Source organism: Ammodytes marinus, assembly GCF_949987685.1.
Source record: "Ammodytes marinus genome assembly, chromosome: 18".
Taxonomy (NCBI): domain Eukaryota; kingdom Metazoa; phylum Chordata; class Actinopteri; order Uranoscopiformes; family Ammodytidae; genus Ammodytes; species Ammodytes marinus.
In genome coordinates, this window is record NC_137222.1 from 18,174,745 (window position 1) to 18,198,864 (window position 24,120).

Sequence of the window (24,120 nt, forward strand, 5' to 3'; positions counted from 1 at the left end):
CTAAGGGACTTAATGCGTAAACATCTAGTATAAACCTGTATGAGTAACATTTTAGCACATTCAAAGTGTGTGTGACATGGATGTCACCATGGGTCCTTATGGGAATATATCTGTATCTATCCATATTGTTATTTCTGGTAAGAGGGATACAACCACCAAAAATGTACATTCGTTGGCATACAGTCACTATTGCACATTCTACATAGGGTATGTGGGAAAACATGATGTATCTACCGTTTATTTAAGGACAGCTATGTACTCAATAATATTTTCACAGATTAAAAACTAAATCCAATTTATGATGGGAGCAAAATAAGCAGATCTGCATGGACATTTGTATCCGATATAATCAACGAAGTGATATTCTTTAACATAGAAATCCATGCATGTATATATCAAAGGAGGGACTGATCAGTTAGTAATGGAAATGAGCATTGCTGAAGAAAAAGTACCAAATCTACAATGGCTTGGCAATGCACTAGAGCAGGGGTCTCCAACCTTTTTTCAACTGAGAGCTACTTTGAAAAAATTAAAGTGGCCAAGAGCTACTTGTATCAAATCGCTTATATTTATTTACATAGCACACATCAAATGAATTAAGCTTCTGTTTGTACACGTGTGAAATTGCAATACCCAATGCTTATCATAAATAATTTCCCATCAAAGGTCCAAGAACACATTACTTTACACTTTTTGTGGGCCACATATCACTGAAAATTGACATCAATGTCTATACTACACTTCTTATTGTGACGCAACAGTGTTTCCCCAGGAAATGTCTTAGTCAAGGTGGTCACCACCCAGATGCGGCAAATTTTGGGGGTATTTTGCTCAAAGATGCCAATACGCACTACAGAAATAAACAACTGCTTATTTGAATAAAACAGACAACTGACCTTACAGTTGTACATTTTTAAAGTTCCTTTTTGGATAGGGGGCTGTTGTGAGATTATTGTGGACAATTATCATTAATTATAATTCATTAATGGTTATTATTAGCCTACTTGCTTGATTTCTTTTTAAATACAGAGGTTATTGGTCGTTTTGGAACATGTATTTCCCAATTTAAAACGTAAAAATAAAGCAGCATTGAAATTCAGAAAATAAATCTTGTATGTCTACTATAGCAGGCTGTTTTACAAATAACTAAATACAATGTGTTTTCCCCTTAAAATGATTAAATACATTTATGCAAAGGTCAAAGACAGTGCATGCCGTAGTTATGCATGGCCGCATGCAGAGCCGCAGAGCAGCACACACACCAGCTGATAGAGAAACGCTTTGAGACACGTGAACATTTATTTACCGCAAATCGCAAAGTTTTGACCATGGGAAGAGGTGCATTTACCTTCATCAGATTTTAAACTTGTTAAAAAAAAAAAAAAAAGATTTTTTTTTTTTTTTACAAGTCGGTCAATCTATCAGGCGAGCTACTGAAAACCCGCCCGCGAGCTACCGGTAGCTCGCGATCGACCTGTTGGAGACCCCTGCACTAGAGAGATGTCCGCCTTTAATTGAAAACACAGTTCCACCAACCAAAGTCCTAATTAGTGTCAAACAAACACTTTTTTTTCCGCTTGGTGTGTTTTGACAGACGAGACCAGAATGTTGATGTCCCGATATAAATAAATCAGATTTGCAGGACTTGATTTCAGAGACACTTAAAAGAAGCCAGATATTTGCATCATCATTATGAAAGTGTACTTTGTCAGATAGTGATAAAGCTCTGTGGTCAACATATGGATCACGTGTGACTAATACTGTGTGGCTCAGATGGTAATCAATATGTAGCATTCAAGTGCTATATGCTTCCATTCTCCATTTATTCCAGCCATCTTGTTTTCTACAGTGACTGCACTCCGAAGGTGAAACATCTTTGAGAAGGGAGTAGAGCAATGTAAATCATCCCTGGATTCCTGCAATAAAATCCACTGACATTTAGAAATGTGATTTACTATTGAAAATACATGTGATATCAGAGTGTATATTATGAAACCAAATCACAATATATTGATATAGCAACGTAATAATCTGCGTCACTGAAGGGGAAATGGACCTTAATAAAAAAAAACCCAAGGTAAATAAATCTTGAAAACAGGGTATGATACAGTGTGCCTGTCAGTACCTTGGTTAGTGACTCAATGCCGGTAGGGGATGGGGAGTTGGAATGCTCTAGAAAAAAGCCCACCTGCAGCTCCTAAAATGAGACATGGTGGAACATAACATAAACGCACTGCCTTAAAATCAGTAAGCCTACAGGGGACTGTTTTTCTCTGCATGGAACAGATTGGCATCATCATTTTCCAACTATGTGACAATGGAAAAGTGGCCCTCTGATTCTGCGACAACTCCTTTCTTCTTCTGACATCAGGTCTGATTGTGAACAAGCCAACAGTGCCTCAACAATACAAACCACTACACACTTTGATTGGTGTCTCATCGGGGATCGTATCTGAATCAGTGCCATCTCTTACAACAACCTTCTAACAGAAATGTCTCACATAGATGCTGACTAAGTGTTGGTTCATCCAAAAATTTAAAAAAATATATATACTTTAGTGATACCTAGGGCAAGTAGATAGTTTGTGGGGTCAGCCTAAACTGTGTATTTCAGCACACACACACACACACACACACACACACACACACACGCACATACACACACACACACACACACACACACACACACACACACACACACACATTATAGACAGGTAGGTTCATTGATTTTGACAAACAAGTCATTATGACTAAAATAGTTCTGCATTATTGCTGACTCCTCCTTCTACATTTCTTTGCATTCAAAATGTCTACGCCACCCTAGATAATCTACTTGCTGAGATCAGGTCTCTACTGAAATGAAAATTGTTCATAGGACAGCGGGTTTTGTGGATTGTCCATTCATTAGACACAGATTCTGAAGGTAAGTGAGAAAACAGTTTCATTTTGTGATTTGCGTGAACTGTCCCTTTAGGATGTTGCCTTTTTTTTCCTATGACACTAAACCACATGGATGAACTAAATCACTGCTGTGTGTCAGTATGCAGCACCGCCTTATCCTGGATCACAGCTCTGATACATTTCCTCCTGGGGATTTCATGGATAGCAAAGGAAGCGTCCCAAACCTGATGGGTTTTACCTTGATAAAGACAGCTTTGGGATTTTACCCCGCACTCTTTGTTCAGTTGGACAAAGCAGAACCTATGCCGCCTCCTTTTCCAACTCTTGCCAAAAACACACTTGGCAAAACATGGGAGTGTCTGCACATCCAAGAAAATGACAACTACTTTGTTTTGACTCTAGACAAGATGTTAAACACAGATGTGAGACATTTGGGGCGTCACGGCAAAAAAAAACAAGACAACAATTTCTCTTTCACCAGCAGTGTTGGATGTAGAACAAGCAGAGTGACGATCAAAAGGCACAGCTTGATAGGTGAAAAGAATTAAAAACAGCGTGGGGGAAAAAGATCTTAAGAGCAATGTGACAATGAAGAAAGAGAGAGAGAGAGAGAGAGAGAGAGGTACATACATGTTCTCACAGCATGGCCACAGAACAAGACTGTCCCTCTCATTTATGTCCATGGGTTAGGTATAGCACCACGTACTCGCTTAAAGACCTTATTCCATGCAACAGCTCGACACAAATCAGAGAGATGGGAGAAAAAAAAATCCCAGTTGTCATGGAAACATCGTCCATCCTGGTGACATTGGCCCCTCATTGTGACAGGCGCTTCCTTTACAGCGTCAGGTGAAATGAAAAACAGACAATTGTCATTCTCTACCAGTCAGCCATTATATATGAACCGTGTCCCCACCCACCCACCCTCTCCATTGCTCATCCATTTCCCATCTTTTATTTTCCGCTCCCATCTCAGGAAAGACAAACCCCCCCCCCCATGTATAGTGCATAAGACAAACTCCGAGAAGTTGTTTGTAGTGCACCCCCGACAGCTTCCTCCTGGGGTTCTGTTGTCCCACAATGCTTTGCAAATGCAGTGGGAGATAAGCTATCTGCAATTTGTTTTTGTTGTTTCCCGAATATACTTATGAAATGGATGCAGATGTGTGAATGAAGTGAATTTATACATTAGACACTTCAGTATGGATCTATTTTATTTTATTTTCCGTCTCTATAGGGAGCATTATCAGGCGAAATGCTGAGAGTACCCTGCAGCTATGTGGTGAATAGCACTCAGGTTGACAAGGTAAAGACGATAATAGATGTGTGGGTTTTTTTGAAGTTTTGCTTGTAAAATATATGCGTATGTGTCTCTATACATAATACCTCGCACAAAAATATGGAAGGAATGCAACGTTCTGAAAATAAATGTAACCAGGTACAAAGTTCCCCCACGCCCAAATATAAGGAATGTGTTCTGAGATATGTTATCATGATAATAGAGAGAATGGAGCCAAACAAATAATGGATATGCCAACAGGAACACTGATTCCTCTCAAGTGAAAGAGGCGCAGCTGTCGGTTCTCGACTAGATTCAGCTGTTGCACATCCAAAACTCAATTTTGTGACAGGTGGAAATCATCCCACCGCAATACATTGGAGTGACTGTTCCAAGACGTTCAAGAACCTCAACTAACTGTACGTTAAAGTGTTGTGTGTTATCCTCCGCTGAAAGTCTGTCGGGTAGAATCAATAACCTTAATTAGCAGCAGATGCCTTGCAGGCAGTTTTTTTCTTTCTTCTACCATTTCCCTGTGGAGTATGTTGATAAAACATATGCTGCGTCAGTCATGTAGCACATGCTTACACGGTTCACCCTCTGAAACAATTCTTACTGCAACAGAATAAAAAGTTTCAGATTCCAGAAACGGAGTATTTTGTCCTATTACCCGTCTACCCATGTATTGTAGTTCAGATGATATAGTACTGCTTAGAATAACCAAGTTTATACTTTTGTTTTGTGGTGTCTCTCTTTTAGAAATAAGAGAAATAATTTGACCCTGCATTTGTGTGATCCTGGATGGTATAACAGGCATTATAGTGCTCAAGCTTCAAGTGGATCAGTTCATCCAAGGAAGCCCACTGGTAGTCATGGCAAGTGAAGTGTTGACTGCTCAAGTGTCTACTTGTGGGTATTAACTGAACCCTGCACATAAAGTAGGCCATCCAAATGATGCAGAGGAGGCCCTGGGAAAGGGAGAAATAAAGACACAAACTGAACCAAAAAAAAAACCCACCCAGAAGAAAGGGTCCAGACTGAACAGGCCAAAATGAATGCTTGTACCAAAAATTATTTTGATATTCTCGGAGAGGATATGCAAAGGTTGAGAATCACAGCGTCAGAAATAAGATGTGATAAATAAGAATAGAGCAGAGTAAATAGATTTATGCTCAGTGCTCAAGGACTGAGATGGTGAAATATGAAGCTTGCAGTGTAGTGGTAAGTCACTATATCCAACAGTTAAGAGTGCAGAACCTTGAAAGCTCCCGGAACTCAGACCAACACAGCCTTGGCGTAACCTCGGATTACAGGCAAGGGTAAGAAGTTAAAGAAAAACTGTTTAAGCTGTTAAAAAGAAGCCTCAGAGAGCTTACAACTCTTTCTTGCAGTGATCACTCTATCCATGCGTTGAGCTGTATGGTATTCTGTAACTTACACAAAGCTAAAATACACTGCTGAAAACGTACACGACTCAACCTTAAACCTTTAAGTTTCCAAGCCAAAATTGAAAGAAGTTATCAGAAGAGTTTTTTATCTCATCTAAATCCAAGTTCCCCTGTGAAATGTCACCATAGCCTTTGGTGAAGGAAATCAAGACTGAGGTTTGACATTTGAAGCATTATTACAGGGAAGCATTGAGGAAAAGGTTTATTTTTTAGCTTGAAAATACTTCACCTCGACCCTCTTCTGCTCTCCATTTCAAACTGTGTCCTAGCACCATGGAAATATGAGGTTGAAAGTCAGAAGAAAAAATAAATAAATATATATATATATATATACAGGTATATGTATACAGTATATAGTGAGAGGGTGATGATGAAAGAGACAGAGATAGGGAGATATAAAAAAAATAGCAAGCACTCTGTGGAACTGCGGCAGGGATGCAAGATGACCTTGATACACAAATAGCCCATCTTTAACAACAACAAAAAAGGAAAGCTGAATTATACCTCAAGATATTTATCAAATTATGTTTTAATGTGTTTCAGGTAATTTCAGGTATAAATGACCTATTATTCTATCATTTTGTCATCAGCATTCTGCCGTACCTGATGGGGTGAGGTGACCCTCATCTTGCAAGATGCATGTGCAATATTAAATCCCATTGCATTCCACTCCATTAACTTTATCCTAATACACTGTCTTTAAGATCCGATTATTTGGTTATTCAGCTTGATCTTTTAGTGATGAGTCTAATGATGTTTTAAATACAAACTAAATTGAGATGAAAAACTGCTGAGCATGGTGAGAGTCCAGCCACTGTTAGTGTAGCCCTTTCTAAGTGGTAGAAAATACCTAGCAATGCTCTAAGAAAAGGTTTGACATTTTGGGAAATAAGGTCATTCACTTGCTTGCTAATAGTTTGAAGATTGATACCACCGCTCCTACACTACACAGGCATTTAGCTAGTTACACATTTAGCAGGCGCAGATGAGCATTAACATGCATGTAGAGTGTTTTACTGGCCAACTGATGATGAATGTAAGAATTACAATAACTTCCTTTTTAACTCTGGTTTGGTCTCCAACAACTTTTGAGAAAATGATCTGACTATTTGGCAACAAAAAAAACAGAAAAATGTAATACAAAAAAATATATGGTTTTAATGCGAGTAATCAACTGGCAACGTTTCATGATGATATTCATAAGTTATCATGTTTACCCTTTTCACCTGGGGTGTCTCGCCTTACAATAGCCATCATTACCTAATTGGGTTAAGGCAACATTTGCAATATTTGCAATAATAGTCACTAATAAATTGAGTAAATAGAGCTTTGCTATGGAACAACACTCTACTTATGAAGTGGAGTGCATTACCTTTTTCTGCAAAAAAGACAAGAAACCCCTGATGAGTTAATCACGTGGCTCATTATAAAGCCAGCATGGTGCACCAGAATGCAAACAGTTAGTCTTGATGAGTATTCACAGTGCAGTCATTTTGAATGGTCCTGGACACTGGTGGAATAACTGCCTCATTATTCTTGGCACAGAGTGAGTGGGCAGGGCCTAGGCGTTGTGCAGCGTCATTACAGGCTGCATCTTTGAGCGTAGCAGCCTTGGCCCTTGTTACGGCTAAGGCCTGTTGTCCCCCCATGCTGGAAGGGATACGTTCAGTGTTTTCCTTGTGCCACTGATCCACGTGCGAGAGGTGCAGTGCTCAGGGCGTGTTGCCATCCAGCGGTACCAAGACCACCTGCAATGTGAGACAAATTGATATCTCTAAAGACAATGTCATACAGGCAATCTCTTCCGCCTACAGCCGGCCTTTTGTCTGGTCCTCTGGTGGCAACATAGGCAACAGCACAGACAACCATAGCTTTGCCTAAGCTGGCCTCGGCAGCAAAATGTGCTTGTTTATCACCACAGAACATATTGTCACCATTCGGTCAGGCCGAGGAAAGATGGCAAATCAGACGAAGCCAGAGAAAGGGAGCAACAAACAGAAATATGGATGGTGGGGGGAAAAAGAGAGAGTATTTCAGGAAGACTGGAAAGCAGAGGGAAAGGCAGCATCAGACGGTTGGCGAGAGCGTCATGGACAAGAGAGAGACTAATTAAGGAAGGCTGGATTAATTAGGCTTCCAGTCTGCATGCTTCTTATACTCCCCCACTGAGCTCCATGCCAGTAACAGGCCCCAAACAAACTCCCAAAAGCCGGCCCATCTATTGTTTCGCAGATTTTCCATGCATTCATTGGAATGCCTGTTTTCACTGTCAATGCAGGCCACCACGGGGTTTAAAGCTACACTGTAAATGCGGTGAATTACAGCAAACATCTAAAGAGGACATGCATAAACTAGTGCCTGCCTGTGCACATGAAATGTACCGAAAGCCCAATCCGGTTATTGATGCTAAATTTGCAATGCAGTGAATTTCTCAGGTTGAGTGGAAGTGGCTTTTACTTAGAAATACAGTGCTTCATCGTGCTATTCAGGTCGTTCTCTGCACTGCAACATGTGCATGATTGTATGTTTTTAAATGAAAACTACAGGCAAACGTTACCTTTAGATATAGGCTACTCTATATAAGGTAATAGTTGGTATTCATTTTACATCTTCATGCATTACAATAGAATAAGGTTAGTCGTCTTCACATGGCTTTCTCCACCCTCTCACCTGTGTTTATCTAACCCACTCACCCATTTGTACTGAAAAAAACGAATTCAACACAATTCTGTCATGACAAAGAGGGTCAAATAGAAGAAGAGGGTTCTCACTCTTGGAGAGATACAATTAGGCTTCCCCTCCATATTCAAGGCAACACTTTCAATGGCTCTTTTCTCCTTCTGCGTGATCAAAATTGAATGAAAGGCAGAAGATGTGAGTAACGTGTCTTCATTTCAATCCCAGCACAAAACATCTAAAGAGACATGAGTCCGCTTAACCCACTATTCAGATTGGGCGGGAAGCTCCGCCAGACAACCTCATGAAATCAATTTTGTATTTATATGAAGGATATGCAGAGGGGTGAGCACTGCATATATGACAATTGTTTGGTTAAATATCATTTGTATTAAGAGCATAAGTAATCTATTGAGATATATAGAATGGAACTGAGGTCATCATTCAAAACAAGGAACAAAAGTTGCTTTCTCAAATTGGTCTTTACTTTATACTGTATATTTTTTTTATATATTTTTGTTGTAGAAATTTGGAGGGAAGAGGATGCCTGTTCTTGATTCTATTAATGAGTCCAAAGCAAATATGTCCCCATTAAAACCCTGGCTTTTGATGGTAACGACACCTCACCTCCAGTCCACAATGTAATTCAAACCCGCCTTTAACTCTTCTTCACCTCGTATTCTCGGCCCTGTCCAGGGTGGAATGTGATGGGATGAATATTTATTGTGGGTCCTGCCTGGCTTTGATAGTCTGCATTGGAATGGTGGGACGGGGAGAAAGAAAAAAATGAAGTATGAAGAAAATGTGGGGAAAAAGCTGGTGTCGCCATTTCTGGCCAGATTGACACTCCAGCTTGCAGCAACTAATTCATTCGGTGAGGGAGGCACAAGTGCCCCTGTTCCTTCTCCCGACTCAAGTTTATGATAATCCTAATAAATTATGATGCTCTGCACGGACATTAAAAACTCTGATTGGCACTAAATCAAACGGCCTGTGCCTCTCAGGTCACAGAGATCTGGGAGAGTGACTGTGTGTGTGCTCTTCTCCCCCACTCTCCCCTTCCAACTATCCTTTTATTTATTTTCTTCTGTCCTCAATTCTTACATCACTCCAGGACCACCTAGCTATTTTTCTCTCTGCTCTGCTTTTGTCTCCTGCTATCATGTGGCTTAACTTGTAATTTGCCATTGTTTTTCTGTGTCCTTGTCTGTAACAAACCTCCCGTTGAGGCTGACTTGATAGATTCAGGTGACAGCGTGAAATGTTCCTTGAAAAAACTATTCTGAGACAATTCTGAGTAAGGTCCCCAGTACCCTGGGAGTATGTGTTATTGTATGTGTGATTCTGTATTTGTCATGATTCCCTGCAATGATCCGTAAGCATCGTTATCTGTTTTTGCAGGTGATTTAACTCATGGTTGAAAGGATAACCAGATTGACACCCACTACATTTAATAGTTCCTGAGCACCCATGCAAACTGTGCAGATTATTCTACCCTGTTCAGCTATAGCGGTCATAGGTCCAAAACATCAATTTGGTAACCCAAATGTGGTTAGCCTCTTGTTGATTACTGCCCCGCACTGGCCCTTTATTATGAGAAAATCGAGAGAGAAAAAAATCCCACTGCCTTGATTAAGAGTGAAAAGAGAAAAAATCAGCTTAACCTTAATTTGAGAGCAATCTCTTTAGAGAAAATATACTAATTCTGAATTTCAATTATCACAGGACCAGCACACAACTACTTCAGTGTGTGAGTGGTTCTCTGGTATGAATGTAGCACCCTTTCAAAGGTTAGAATCTTTTTTTCTAGACACGTAAGGGCTTGGTTATGTCACAGATGAGAAGTTGCATTGTGATATCAGACATGCATCTGGTGCGGGAGTGAACAACTCAATAGACCACTATAGAGTGGAAGGATAATGGCTGAGGTGATTCAAGTTCTATATGTGCATTGTGGTGTTCTTTGGAATATGTCCACGTGTACATTTCTGCGCTATATATATACAGTATATATAGTATATATACACATTTGGTGAGAGCCATGGTAAATCCCATTCCCTGATGAATGTTTTAATGTTGTGGGTTGTGACCCCATTCATTCACGGACCGGCTGCTTGCTAATGGTTATAATCAGTGGCAAAATAGCCGCGGGGGATCGTATCTAAAGGGTTGCTTATCAGGTAGAATGAATGAGTGAAATATCAGGCTCATTGCAGGTAAAAATAAATTGAGAATCGTGATGGTTTCACCACACTGAATCCATTTTACACATTAAATGAAGGCCAGGCAGTGTACAGAACATTAGGGACATCTTAAGTGCACAATTGAGTGCCATTAGTGCTGCAACTTTAATTTCAATATCGAATAATCAGATTTTTTCCCCCCAACACACACTCCAAATCTCGTAGAAATATCCCATTTACAATCATATTAAACAGAGTGATGCAGCGGATCTGCAATAATTAAAAAGCTGAAGGAATTATGCAACACTCACAAAGCATTGGGGATGCTTGCAGTGAATGGTTTTTTGATTTCCTTTTTTTTAATTCATCAAGAATGAGTAATTCATTACATTACAATTAATAACCGTTATGGAACACAAAGCAGACTTTAAACTGCCCATGTAGAGTCCTTGGGCCATTCAAACATTGTGTCGCTTTTGTCATTACGAAGGGCAACAGATGAAAGCATGGAGTTCAGTATACTGTTTATCTTTGATTGTAAGACAATCAAACACTTCACTCACTAAACCTCTGAGACTGCTGAGGATTCACTGGCAACTGTTGCACAAAATGACACACTTCTATAAAAATATGTTAGCTTTCAAGGAAAAACTACAGCAACGCTACCACATATCTGATGTGACCAAGGCTGTGTTGCCAGCCAGGCAAAGAGGGACCCAGACCTCTAGTTGTCCATTGTTCATAATGGACGATATGGAGAGAAAAAAAAATCTTAATCAATGCAACACAATCGGAGATAGTATATGCCACTCATCCTTCTCCCTTGTCAAAACATGTCACCTGCATCACATAGAAATGCTTCTCTACTGTTGACAGTTCAGTATGATATCTGTGGTGTGTGAAGTAAGCAGCAGCTACTGTAGCCTCCAGCTTCAAGCAGAGATGAGTAGCGGGCCACAGTGGACTGGTTAGCTCAATTTGCTTTGACTCCACACACTCAGATTTTTTTTTTTTTTGAATGATTGTATTCTTGGCATCTGAAACATAAACCAAGTCATTATTCATCAGTGTTTCTTCAGCTCCATATTAAGCCAAAAAAAAGTGAATGCAACTTTTTTTTCACATTTGCAGAAGTTCTAACAAAGCCATTGTAAAATTGAAAAGTAAAGCACATAATATAATCAAAAGAGCAACATGTAGTCCATTAAAATAGTACAAGCTAACTGACACAGCAATCAATACCTGGTAGGATTCCTAGACAAAATAGAAAATGCTCAACACTGCTTGTGCATGTGTACAAATGTATCAGTATTACAAGTGTTGGCACACAAATGAAAGCTATTTGTGAAGGCAAAAGACAGACTGAACTGTTAGAAACCCTGTCACGGTGTAGACATTGAACCAGTGCAACGACATTGGCTCCACTCTGTTGGATGATGAAGTACTCGAAATTTTGAGGAAGCGTGACCGATGTAGGCAAGCAAATGTTTATACACAAAGCTCATGGAGGGCTTGTTTGATGCTCCATGTCATTCCCTATAATGTGAGCAAGCCAGCAATACTACAGGCATATATACTTCAATAAATGTATATAAAATACTTTTACTTGGACAAAACCATGACTGAGGCAAGCTGAAATACGGAAAAAAGGCAACAGATACACAGTGTACACACACACAGGAGAAAAAATAGGTGCCAACAACAGCTGGAACCTGGTCCTCGCCCTTACTGCGATACACATGACAACAACAGCAAAATAAGAGAAACAATATTATGGGATCATCTAATGTAATATAATTACCATCATATTTACCTAAAGATGTCTAGGGATCGTGAAATGTAAATTAAAAGATGCCATCATTTATAACAGTAAGAAGGCTCAGGTGGCTTTTTACCTCCTAATTCATCATTTTATGATCATCATTATCTGTGATCTTTTTAACATTTCATGAGAGAGTCGATGAGAACAGAGAGAGGGGGGGGGGGGGGGTGGGGGGGTCCTGGTCTCTGAATAGCCTCACTAGCTTCATAGCACAATCAATCCCCAACGTACCCATTGTCAGTTTTGTCAATAGAGACATTTTATTACCTTGCTATTTAAATTGATCATAGGGACCATTATATTTTACTGAGAAAGATTGCCTTTTTAAATATATGACATTTGCTACACGGCCCGCGTTGCATTGTAGGATAAGATATTGCTTGGGTATGTGTATTGGACGGCTATAATACCGTAGCCACTTGTTTTTCCCTATTTCTCTGTTTACGAATGTCATGGGGATGTCATTCGGTTTGTATTGGAACAAGGTAAATGGGGGGGGGAATAAGTTGACCAAGGGGCTAGGGCATATACTGTCGAACATGTTTATGTTATGTTACCCGCGGCTTCGACAAGTGAGTTCGGAATGCTAAGGAGAAGCAGTGGGAGAATAGAAGTCATCAATCATGAGAGGCGTAGATTTTATTTTTTCCCTGCAGTGGAAGAGAAGCCGCATAGAGGGTGATGCGGCGAGGGCTACGGTGTGGGATGCTGGAGGTTGACAGAGACAGGTAATTAACTAAAAATAATATGTGCTTGACACAGCAGAGAAAAGAGCTTAAAAAGGAATAGGAGACACAACGGAATGAAGCCTCTGAGAATATATCCTATAGCTAGGGGAGATGAAGGTTACTTTGTGTGCCTGCTGCCATGAGTGGATGTAGCCTGCTTCCTATACACCTACACACTGGGAGCAGGATCAAACTTGAAAGGCATGGGGAATTTCATTAGATTTTCGACATCAATACATTTCATTCACCCACACCTCTTCATGTGTGTTCTTTCTATGTACGGCATAAAAAAGCCTGGCAGAACATCACAGAAGTTTTGGAAGAGTGATTGTCTGATTGCTTTTGCGTCTGTGTGTTACGTTTTCTGACCAGCTGGACTACTGTGCCTTGCAGAAATTCGAACCGAACTCTTTGACTTAAAATGGATGTAACAGAATTCCTTTGACTGGCGAATGAAACGGAAAAATATTTTCCCCGAAATTTCCCCCAACACCGAATGTAATGTCTTTGGTATGGTTGTATGGTCCGAGCAAAAGTCCAAGACCCAACCATATTGAATGTGCATTTGTGATATTTAATTGTCTATCTACTCTCTGCACCATTAATAAACACATTTTTCAGCACTACAACGTAACAGCGAAAATGGAAAAAAACAGCATTTCTAATTTAGTCAGTACTGACAAGGAACTTTTATTTATCCGAGCATGCAATGTAAATTCTGTTCTTCAGTGTTATTAGCAGAGTGACAAAGCAAATGCAATTATAATCTTGTGTTTTTCATCCCAGCTGTATAGTGTTTTCAATCGAAGTTGCACAATTAACCAAACAAGTTTGAAACAATTATGATCAAGGGTATGACCTTTACCTCTGAGGACACACACACACACACACACACACACACACACACACACACACACACACACACACACCAAACGTGGTACACATATCAGTTTTTGAATGACGACTGAGGAAAACATGCCAATCTGCTGGACCTTGCCTGGGACTTATTATCTTGCTTAAGAAACGCTTTGAGCCATCACCGATCAGTGGTTGGACAGCTGTCTGTGAACAAAGGCCTGTATGTCTGTGTGCAGACGGACGGCTGCCAATCTAGCTGTCGAGCCCTGGATGACTGCCTGATTTTTTTTCCTCTGGCTTTCCAACTGCTTCTCCTGTCTGCCTGCTCCATCACTTAGAATGTGCTTCTCACTAGCCAGGTTCACTTGCCTAGCTACGTGTCTTACTCAACTTCCACCACAAGTGCCAGTCTATCTTCAGCCGCCTGTTGAATCCGAATATGCTGACTAAAACCTGTCAGCACCAACAACCAACACAAGCTCAACCATCTCCTGAACTCTGGGGAAAGGGGGGGGGACATTTCCTAACAGCTAATGCTATGCTATTTTGAAAATACATGTAATTTAAAGCTAAAGTGCCCCTTTTTGAATCTTAAAACTCTTTCCACCCACAGAATACAGCAAGCAAAAGACTTCTTTGTCTTTTTGGAGAGTTCTTCCCGTTAATTACAGCATTTAGTTAATTAGGACAAGCTGAATGAAGAGATACGCAACTTGTCAGAGACGTAATGAGTCGAGAGTTAAGTTCCTTGAAAGACGCACTCTATAATTCTAAGAACGATGCTTGACACTCGGCCCCATGAAACCTATTAAACAGAAATATAAAATTGAGTTTGGAAAGCTGAAATATTTCTGACAGCGGAATTATGCAAGTAAGACAGACTAATTATACTAGACTCATTGTCAATTCAATAAGTAGCACATCATTTGTTTCTGGTAAGAACGAACAAGTCCGCACAACTTAAGCAGAAGTGGTTGGTTGAAGTGAGTGTTCTTATTATGTGGCTTGGGGCACTTTTAACTTTGTCTTTTTATAGCACTTTTTATAGCACAGGCCTGAACAGATGGAGCGATGCAGGTACTTAGCGATGTATTCAGACGCAGGTCATACAATGACTCATCGCGTCTTCCCATATATATACTGATTTACAAGTATTGGAATTTAGTGACTTAACGGTGAAGGCAAGGTGAAAGTAAGGCTGTCCAACTTTACTGATCATATAGTAAATGAGACATTAGATTGGGCTGGATCCAAACTAATGTCCTCTAACTTTATTTTTGGTCCACACAACTGCCATGCATTAAGTATTTCAGACACGATGTCTACAATTAAATACATTATATGTGTTATATAAGATGCTAGAGGAAGAGAATAAACTGTAGTTAGATTCTTAAAAGAAATATCCCTCTTAAGTCGACCTGCCTCATTCCCTCCAGAGATACAGAAAACAAAATGTAAAATCTTCAAAGGACATGATTCAAAGTCAAAAAGGTCTTGCTGCATTGGCGGCGTTGTTTCACTTTCTTCAAATTACTTTTAGCAGTGAAATTTCAGAAAAAGCTACCTTGATAGAATGTAGATGTTTTTCCTTTTAATTTTGTGCACCTGTTCTGCACAGTATCTATACCCAGAAGGCTTTTATATCGCATAAATGTAGGACAGATGTTTGTTAAGGAACATTTTTGACTGCTGCCCCTGTTACTGAATGCAGTGTCAAAAATGGGAAGACTGCCCAACACACATCACTCTGGCGGCGAGAGAGTCGTGTCTCTAATGTGATGTTACCCTTTCAGCATTTGTTCGGCGTAATCTGGCTTCTTTTATTGGACCCAATTCATAAAAACAGGCACTTCTCTTTGCCCATTCAAATGCTTCTACAATATGTCATTCTAATTTCCTCATCCATATGGGATGGAACAGAGCAAGCTGTGAAAAGCAGCAGTGCTTGTATCAGCCGGTAGTGAAGCAAGAAAGAGGTAATAAAAGGCACAAGAGGCCTGTGTGAAACAAATCATGCACAGCTTTGATAAGACTGCTTTGAAAGTGAACAGACGAGTGGGGGGGGGGGGGGGGGGAATAATAATAATTGCGAGTGCAGGTGCAAAGTAAGTACATCGGTTTGCAAATTGTAAAATATTTGAAGATGGGGATCGGTGGTAGAAATAACAGAAGATGTGCGTCAGGAAGCTTAGCATTAATGATGCACTTGGGTTGCATTGTGGAAAACCGGGAGGAAAAAAAACATAACATAGCGTTGCCTCTTTGCCAGGTAATGTAATTGCAACATTGGTGATCTAACACCCTCATTAAGCATGGATCAAATGGCGGTGCGGAAAAGCAGCGGCACGGAACCGCAGTGTGAAACAGACAGGATTAGCGGATGAGAGAGTTGTTTTCTCGCGCGCCGTACATGTTTGAAGTCTTCCACATGGCTAATTGTCGACTGAAGACACTAGCATGGAGAAGTTCAGCCTCCCCACTGAATTACAGATAGCTTACTTGCCCTTGGCTAGCCTCCCAGTGTTTGTGTTGATTTCCTTCTAAGCAATTAACGATCTGACACCGTGACCTTGGACTGCAGAGAGAGGGAGACGGAGACAGAGAGAGAGAGGGAACCTGCCTCCTACCTTTTAGGAAATAGCTGAAAGTGTTCAATGGAGCAAGACAAATAAGTAAAGATATGATTTTACATTTTAAATGTTGACATCACATAAATCTGTGTGTAGCTTTGAATGTGTTTTATCACAACCTTTGACCGATACAACTATATCAAATCTCAGAGGAAAAGCCTCCAATGAAGACATCCAACAAACCCCAAAGAAAAGAACATAGTTGACAATATTTTAAGTATTGGTGGAATGTTAGACTGTCCACATTGAATAAAAAAAAAACAACATCCTTGGTTGTGTTCAACTTGTCAAAAAATGACCGGTTTATGGGTCCAGATAGGTTTCCTCGTGTCATTAATGTTTCAATACACATGAATAAAAGTACCCTGAAAGTGTACTACTGCTAAACAAAAAAAGTCATACAGAGGAGCTTGGGGTGGTAAGTTTGGTGTTCAAAGCACATTACTTTAGAGAAATCCTACCACATATTTAATTCAATCATTCCCTGTTGACAAGCGGTTTAGTTAAGACCTAATTTGTCTGAGGAGTTTTGCTAAATCTCTTAGTACATGGAAATTAAGGCAGGTCTTAATATCATCAGCGTTATATTTGTATTATTGTGAAGGTCAAGTAGTACGGCGACAATAGCAATTGCTTTAATCCAGGAAAACAATCTGTGTTTTATGATTCATTTATACTATTTCCCAGAACCCTAAGGTGACTTTTTCACACCACACACACGTGTATATATACTATATATATACAAGTGTTGCATTTAACACAAACGTTGAATGATTCCTGTACAAAAGTCAGCAGTGTAGGCAGTGGAATTTCTCTTTACACTGTATTGAGCTCCTGTTATGACAACATTGAGAACAACCTTGGGATGCTGCTCTGTAAAGACCTATTCATAAACTCGGTTTAAGGGCAGTGCATTCAGGGGAAGCAGCTAGGTGCCATATAAATTGTTCAAATTGTTTAGCAGCAGATGCGTCACGGTTTGTTAAGACATGTAAGGAACATTAATTGACTCAAAAACAGCTATATGCATTGTGACCTTAAAGTCAGTGAATGAGTATTGTTTGGAAAAGGTCAGTAGAAGGAACATAAGAAGAGATGAGAGGTTGGATTCAAGAGGGTGTTCATCAATCCTGCTGGATGAAAGGCATTTTCAGGACCTTTCATGAACGGTTAAGTAGGATGGCATGGCAGTGAGTGAATTCGGTGTAATACAGGCCTGGCATATCATCAAAGTCCTTATCAAAGAAAACTGTAGTTGCATTGGAATAGTATTACCTGGGGACCTCATGTGATTTAGAAATTCATTTTTGCACGGTATAAGGGATGACTTTGAGTTAACTCGAATTGACTGACATTATCTGCCTGATATGCTAGCTGTTTGCTATACTGTTGTGCCAGCCTGTTGAAAGATAGGAGAATGTTCCTTATGCAATGCATGACATCCATCTCCATCTCATAATCTTTCAAGTATACTCTTTTGAGGGATTTCAGCTTGCTCTTTCTGCAATGGTAGAGTGGTCTATAGCGACCCTGAACCCACACTTTTGTCAAAAGATTCCAAGGCAGCCTCCCTACTTCTGGAAATAGGCATACAAATCAGCATACTGGAGGAAAAAAATACCTTGAAAAAATTATATACGTCTCTTCCAATGCAGAGACATGTCGATCCGCATAAGACAACTATCCCAGGAACTCTGTTTCTGCCTTTTTGTACTCGGTATTTGAGGTGGGATACAACATTGAATACATCTGAACAGAAGGTGGTAGAGGTCAAGGGATGTAGACAGGGCTTATAGACAATTTGGTATACAATTAAATTAGATGAAATTAAAGAAGGAATCGGGAAAAAACAAAAACAAATGCAACAGTTTTCGTGGAGACAGGTTAAAAACTGTCCAATTTTTTTTTTCAAGGATGCCAAGTGATGTTCTGTTACATGAAAAGGGGACAGAGGCTGTAGGTGGTCTACTGCAAACATCAGGAAAATAGCTAGAAAGCAAAAGATAAAGGTAAGACAGGAATGAAATGACAGAAATACTCCTGAGGGACGGTTGAAGTGACGAAGGCTAAGGGAGGATTGCACCTCTTCACCACCTCCCATCTTCAGGCAATTCACTAAAAAAAGGCTGCCATTCATGTCAGGTGGACCCCAGGGCTGATGAAGGACAATCATGTGTAGGGGTCCGGGGTGAGTTACAGTGATGGCATGGAATCCGAATGAAAGAAACGGTTAGAGTGACACAGGAGGAATAAGCAATTCCCACTCAGGAGAGATGAACGGACCCGAGCCACTACGGCCTCGAGCCTGAGGAGAGGCAGCAAGGCTACTTGGTGGGAAGGGTGCAGCGGGTTCTCTTGTGCGTTCTGCCGGGAGATTTATGTTCGCACAAGAGCAGCAGAATTTAGAAACAAGATCGGAGCGCATTCCGAGATGAACTCATGACTCTGTGAACTGCTGACTGATCGTTCCCGTCTCCATTCAACAATGTTTTAAGATGAGACAGGGGGACAGATAAGGGCCGAAGAGAAAGCGTTGTCAAGGATAGCTCTACAAACAAAATGGAGTGGAGGTGCAGGGATAAAAAGGAAGCTTGCGTTAACAGAACTGCAAGTTTAACAGGAACAAGTAGAGTATAATTTAATTTGGCTATAGGTATACAGGTGGTGCTGTCAGAAACCTGAGGCTGTTTGTTTTGTTCACACTCTGCTCTGTGTGTGATTTGGCCCTTGCCCCTCTTAGTATGAGTTAATTATAATTCCAGTTAGCTAACATGATACAAAAAAAAGTCAGCTAAATTGCCAAGTGCAATCAAGACAAGATAGAAGGCTAATGTTAGATGCAATGATTTCAACTGCGAATGGTGTATGGAGAGACAGTGAGGCATGTTGTGCAGGGTCCCCTAGAGTGGAGGTGGGCTGCACCGTTTGTAGATAACGTCCCGCCTGGACTACTGGACTGTGAACAATGAGTCTGATAATAGTTCAATCCAATTGGCTTGGGACATCAGGGATGAAATGGGTGTTGGGAAATACATGTTATCCCTTGTAATATGACATATTGGAAGGCAACCAATACATTTTTCTGTTTGCCTTCACCTAGCATGACAGTATACCCTCCTCCCAAACACTGTTAATTTAACCAGATCCATAGTGCAATAGCCACCTAATGTAATATATCGTTGATTTAATGTATTTTGACATTAACAATTATCTAATACACATTAGAAAACTATGATATTGTGTTGTTAATGTATATGATATAAGATGTGAATGTGAAGATCCACCACACAGGTGGGGGAATTCAACCCCCCTTTAGACAACAAGTGGGAATTTGCTTTCCTGCTGTGTACTTTGCAGATTAACTAGCTAATCGTCTAAATTATAAGGGGTGGCCACAAGAACATGAACACCTGCTTATCAAATTCAAAACACCCCAACAAGCAAATATCACTTACGTAAAACTAAATGCAGCCTCTAGAAATTCTTATCTGCAGCATCTACTATGTTTTCCCCTCCATCCATCTAACAGCACACTTTCAAATGAGTTTTACTTTAAAGTAGCACTGAAGGCTGGAAAAAGGCACTCCAAAGCCTAAGGGGCTTAAGGGGGAGGGCAGGGCAAACAGCAACAAAATGGTAGCAGTGATTTGTGGTCCCTCTTTACAATCAAACCAGTATGAGCAACTTGCGAGAACTACATCATATCATGTGACCTGCATGAAAGAGAGCCAGACTGTTGGTAAAATAAATGGGAAAGAATGTGGAGGACTGAGCACTACTCCTCTTCGTTGTCTGAACCTGTGCATTTATAGCCATTCCTCCAGAGAGAGATCCTGCTAGAAATACAAGCCATGGAAATGCTGAGAAAATCTAGGAACTAGGTTAGAGTGTGAGTGGGCTGATAACGTGAAAAAAATACATGGTGCTTATCCAAAATATGTCATAGGTTACAGTTTCCAAATGTTGGGTACATTATTATCCAGTTGGGATTAGCCCATCCTCAACCCCTGTTACAACGGGGACCGGTAATCAGTGATAAACGCTTCTACAGAAGCTTTGTTTGACTGTAGTTTGGAATATTTTTTGTGGTATTCCCACATTTCTGTACTGTAACAATGGTTTGAAGAAATTCCCTTGCCCATGTACTTAACATTAAAAAAGAGCGTCACTCCTTCCGGGACTACAGACCATTACTTTGGTGTGCATACCTGTGTGTGACAAAAAAGTGTATTTTTTTCCATCCCTGAGTTTGGATGGACAGGCAAAGTATATGTTTTAGTATATGTGTGACTAATCAATTAAGGCAGTGAGTTAACAAGAAAGTAAATGTGGCAGGTTGGTCTACAAAGGAAAAAAAATAATAGCATAGCAAGTGCCTTTGGGGGGACTATGAGCATTAAACTATTTCCCAAAAACTACCTTGAGTCAATGCTATGTCAAGAAAAGTGTGAAGTCAACAGCTCAGGGGAAGCTGTATTCTGTGACAAGAAGCCTCTATTAGCATTCACATCCAGTGTCCAGAAGTGAATCTTTCCGCTATTCAGCTATTCTCCCCACACAATACTGCTCATCAAGCACTGAATAGAGGTAGAACAAACACACAAAGCACAACGCCTCTGATATGAAGGCAAAACAAGCAGATGAGTACCTAAACAAGCACAACGTCTGATCACAAACATCATAGCTTAAGCTCAAGATAATGCAGAATAGGAACTGTAATGATGGGTCTCATTTAGGTGTGTTTTTCTATGATTATGCGGCAAAACAAAACATTTGCATCTCAGCAGAGATTAGGGTTTAAGCAAATACACCAACAGCCATCTGAGGACAAGACATATCTAGTTATGAACAAAGTGATTCTAAAACCCCCTCTGCCTGATTCAATAATAATCCATGGCTACACAGAATTTACCTAACCTGTTGTGTAGGGCTAAGTAATCAAGTGTAAGCGTTATCAGCTATCAAGGCAGTGTAAATGATTACCTCTGGTCCTCTCGCTGCGGACAGAGTTTTGTTTAGGAGGAGTGGCGGTGGTGTGGGTCATACCTCGCATTCTCGGGAGCCTGAGATGGTATAGGTGCAGGGTCCGGTCCCATTGACAAGCACATCCATGGCCTCGGAGTTGGTGGGCTTGTAGTCCACATAGTACTCCTGCAGCGGAGAGCTCAGGGTGCGCTCTGTCTCTCTAGCCTTCTTGCGGCGTTTGCGGGCTGCTGCCGAATGCTCCTGCAGCTGCTTGACACTGCTAGGATAGCGCTTCCAGGATACGTAGATTACCAACAGGATCATCGCAACAGAAAGAAAAAGGGCAACGCTTCCAGCCACAATCTTATGGAAGGACACAGGCTCCAAGTCTTGCTCTGGTGGAAGGGCCACCGGTGGGGTAACAGCTGACGATGTACTGCCTCTGATAGATCCCTCTCCTCTCTTTCCGGAACCAGTAGGGGAAGCCAGGATGACTGGGTAGCGTTCGGTCTGCACAGGGACGCTAGATGGAGTTGGAGGAATACTCACAGAGAGTGTTGTTGCTTTGTTTGATTGACAAACACCGAAAGCTTCGACAGCATCCATCACTTTCTCCCCCTGGGACTTCTTGGGGGAGGCACAGATCATAGTGGTCTCTTTGGCACCTCTGAAGTTTCTCAGCCAGCCCACCAGGGGACAGATGGCAGGACCACAGTCCCATACATTTCCAGCTAAGCTAATTGTAGTCAAGGAGATCCAGGCGTCAACCACCTCCTGGGAGACATTAGTCAGCTTGTTGGAGTCCAGATTGAGGGTCTGCAGGTTGGGTAGGCATTGGTAAACCACAGCATCCACATCCATCAGATCATTCCCAGACAGATCCAGTTTCTGGATGGAGGCCCAGGTCCAGGTCAGGCCCTGGCTCATAAAGCGAATGCGATTCCATTGCAGGTAGAGTGCCCGCAGATTGTACAGGCGTGGAAAGTGAGAAAAATTGATCTTGGAGAACTGGTTATGCTCCAGATGCAGCTCAGTGAGCTTGACCAGGCCTGAAAATGCATTCCGGGTGATACTGCGCAGGCGGTTGTAACCTAGATCCAGGAATTCAAGATTTCTGCAATCTTGGAACAGACGCATTGGGATGTTTTTTAGAGAGTTTGAGCGTATGTGAAGGCTGAGAAGTTTCCGTAGGCCCTGGAACTGCCCGGGCTGCAAGGCTTGCAGTTTGTTGTATGACAGGTCTAGATTACGCAAATTAGGAACAGGGTGGAATGTGGTGTTGTGGAGTGATGTGATCTTGTTGGAACTCAGAATCAGCTCTTTGAGCCTGCGGACCCCCTGAAAGGCTATTCCATCCACAGTGGCAATGTAATTGTGGTCCAGGTAGAGCCAAATGAGGTGGTTGAGGCCAACAAACTGGCCCGCACGAAGACTGGCAAGGCTGTTGTACCGCAAAGACAAGCCTTCACAGCCTCCAGAGAGGTTCTTGGGGACATCACGGAAGGCGCTTGACTCACAGTAGACAATTTTCCCATCACAGCGACAGCTCTTTGGGCATGCGCGCTCACTCAAAGATGGATTTGCCGCCAGCCACACCTGCATCAGGAGTTGGACCACTAGCCAGCGACGCCGCAGAGCAGAGCCTTTAAGGAGGGAAAGGGGGAGAGGGGGAGAGGGAAAGGATAAAGGATAGGAAAGTTAAGCAGATCAGCTTATCACAAACTCCATAAATTATATTGATAATTTAAAAATAATCATCAGATGAATAAATGCATGTTACACAAATAGTGGGTTATTGTTCAGTACAGGAAAACCATATTTCCCTATATGTAGGCAACACACATCCAGCATTGGTTTATTGCCAATGAAAAGATGAAGCCCAGTAATGTTGGCAGTTTACTTAAACTTCTGAAGAGGTACCCCAAGGCAAGGATCAAGTATATTTGATCATACATTTGTTTGGTTTCCTTTTGACTTTCAAGTAACAATTTTTTATAAAGTGTCTGTCGTTTGTTTTTAGGTCATATTCAGTATAATGATTAATGTGTGTGTATCTGAATCGGAAGGACAATTATACCTTTGCCAAAAACATATTTCTTAAATGAAAAGCCACTGCCACAATATCATGTATGGAGGACAGCCTTTTTGACGTTATGAAGTCAGATATTAAAAATTAAGAGAACTATTCAGTTTTTTTTCTCCAACTTCCACAAAGGTTGTAGTTCCTTTCAGAGATCTCTCCATATTACCATGGTTTGTTTGTTGCTGAATTCATTCGGAATTCAGAATATTATAAATGCACTATAGTGTCCTATGGGATGAATTAAGTTCCATATTTTGTTATCTAATCTTTCAATTTTAGAATTGATTGTATGCTTCCATTGATTCATACACCAATACATTACACCCTTTAACAAATATGTATAATATTGATTCATTGTATATGATTATATACTGTATATATTGGCACATTATACATTGGAATACCCCACATTACATAGTCCTAGCTGTTTGGATTGATGTGATTTCTGCTGCAAGTTTAATAATGGATACATACTGACAACCAATGCAAAGGAACTCACAATTTGCTCAATCATATCTGTATCTGTTTTGTATTCAGTCATCCCAAA

The 24,120-nt window shown here is 40.8% G+C and overlaps 1 protein-coding gene across 1 annotated transcript in view; it reads right to left on the bottom strand.

Annotated features, from left to right (window-relative positions):
- The window catches only part of LOC307265072 (leucine-rich repeat transmembrane neuronal protein 4), a gene marked incomplete at both ends in the record, with an annotated part of 97,167 nt that overhangs the window by 67,391 nt on the left and 5,656 nt on the right, over positions 1–24,120 (bottom strand). The window contains one exon of the mRNA XM_080046642.1: positions 21,572–23,133. Within this exon, the coding sequence (XP_079902768.1) occupies positions 21,572–23,133 (1,562 nt within the window). The remainder of the gene's footprint in view (positions 1–21,571; positions 23,134–24,120) is intronic.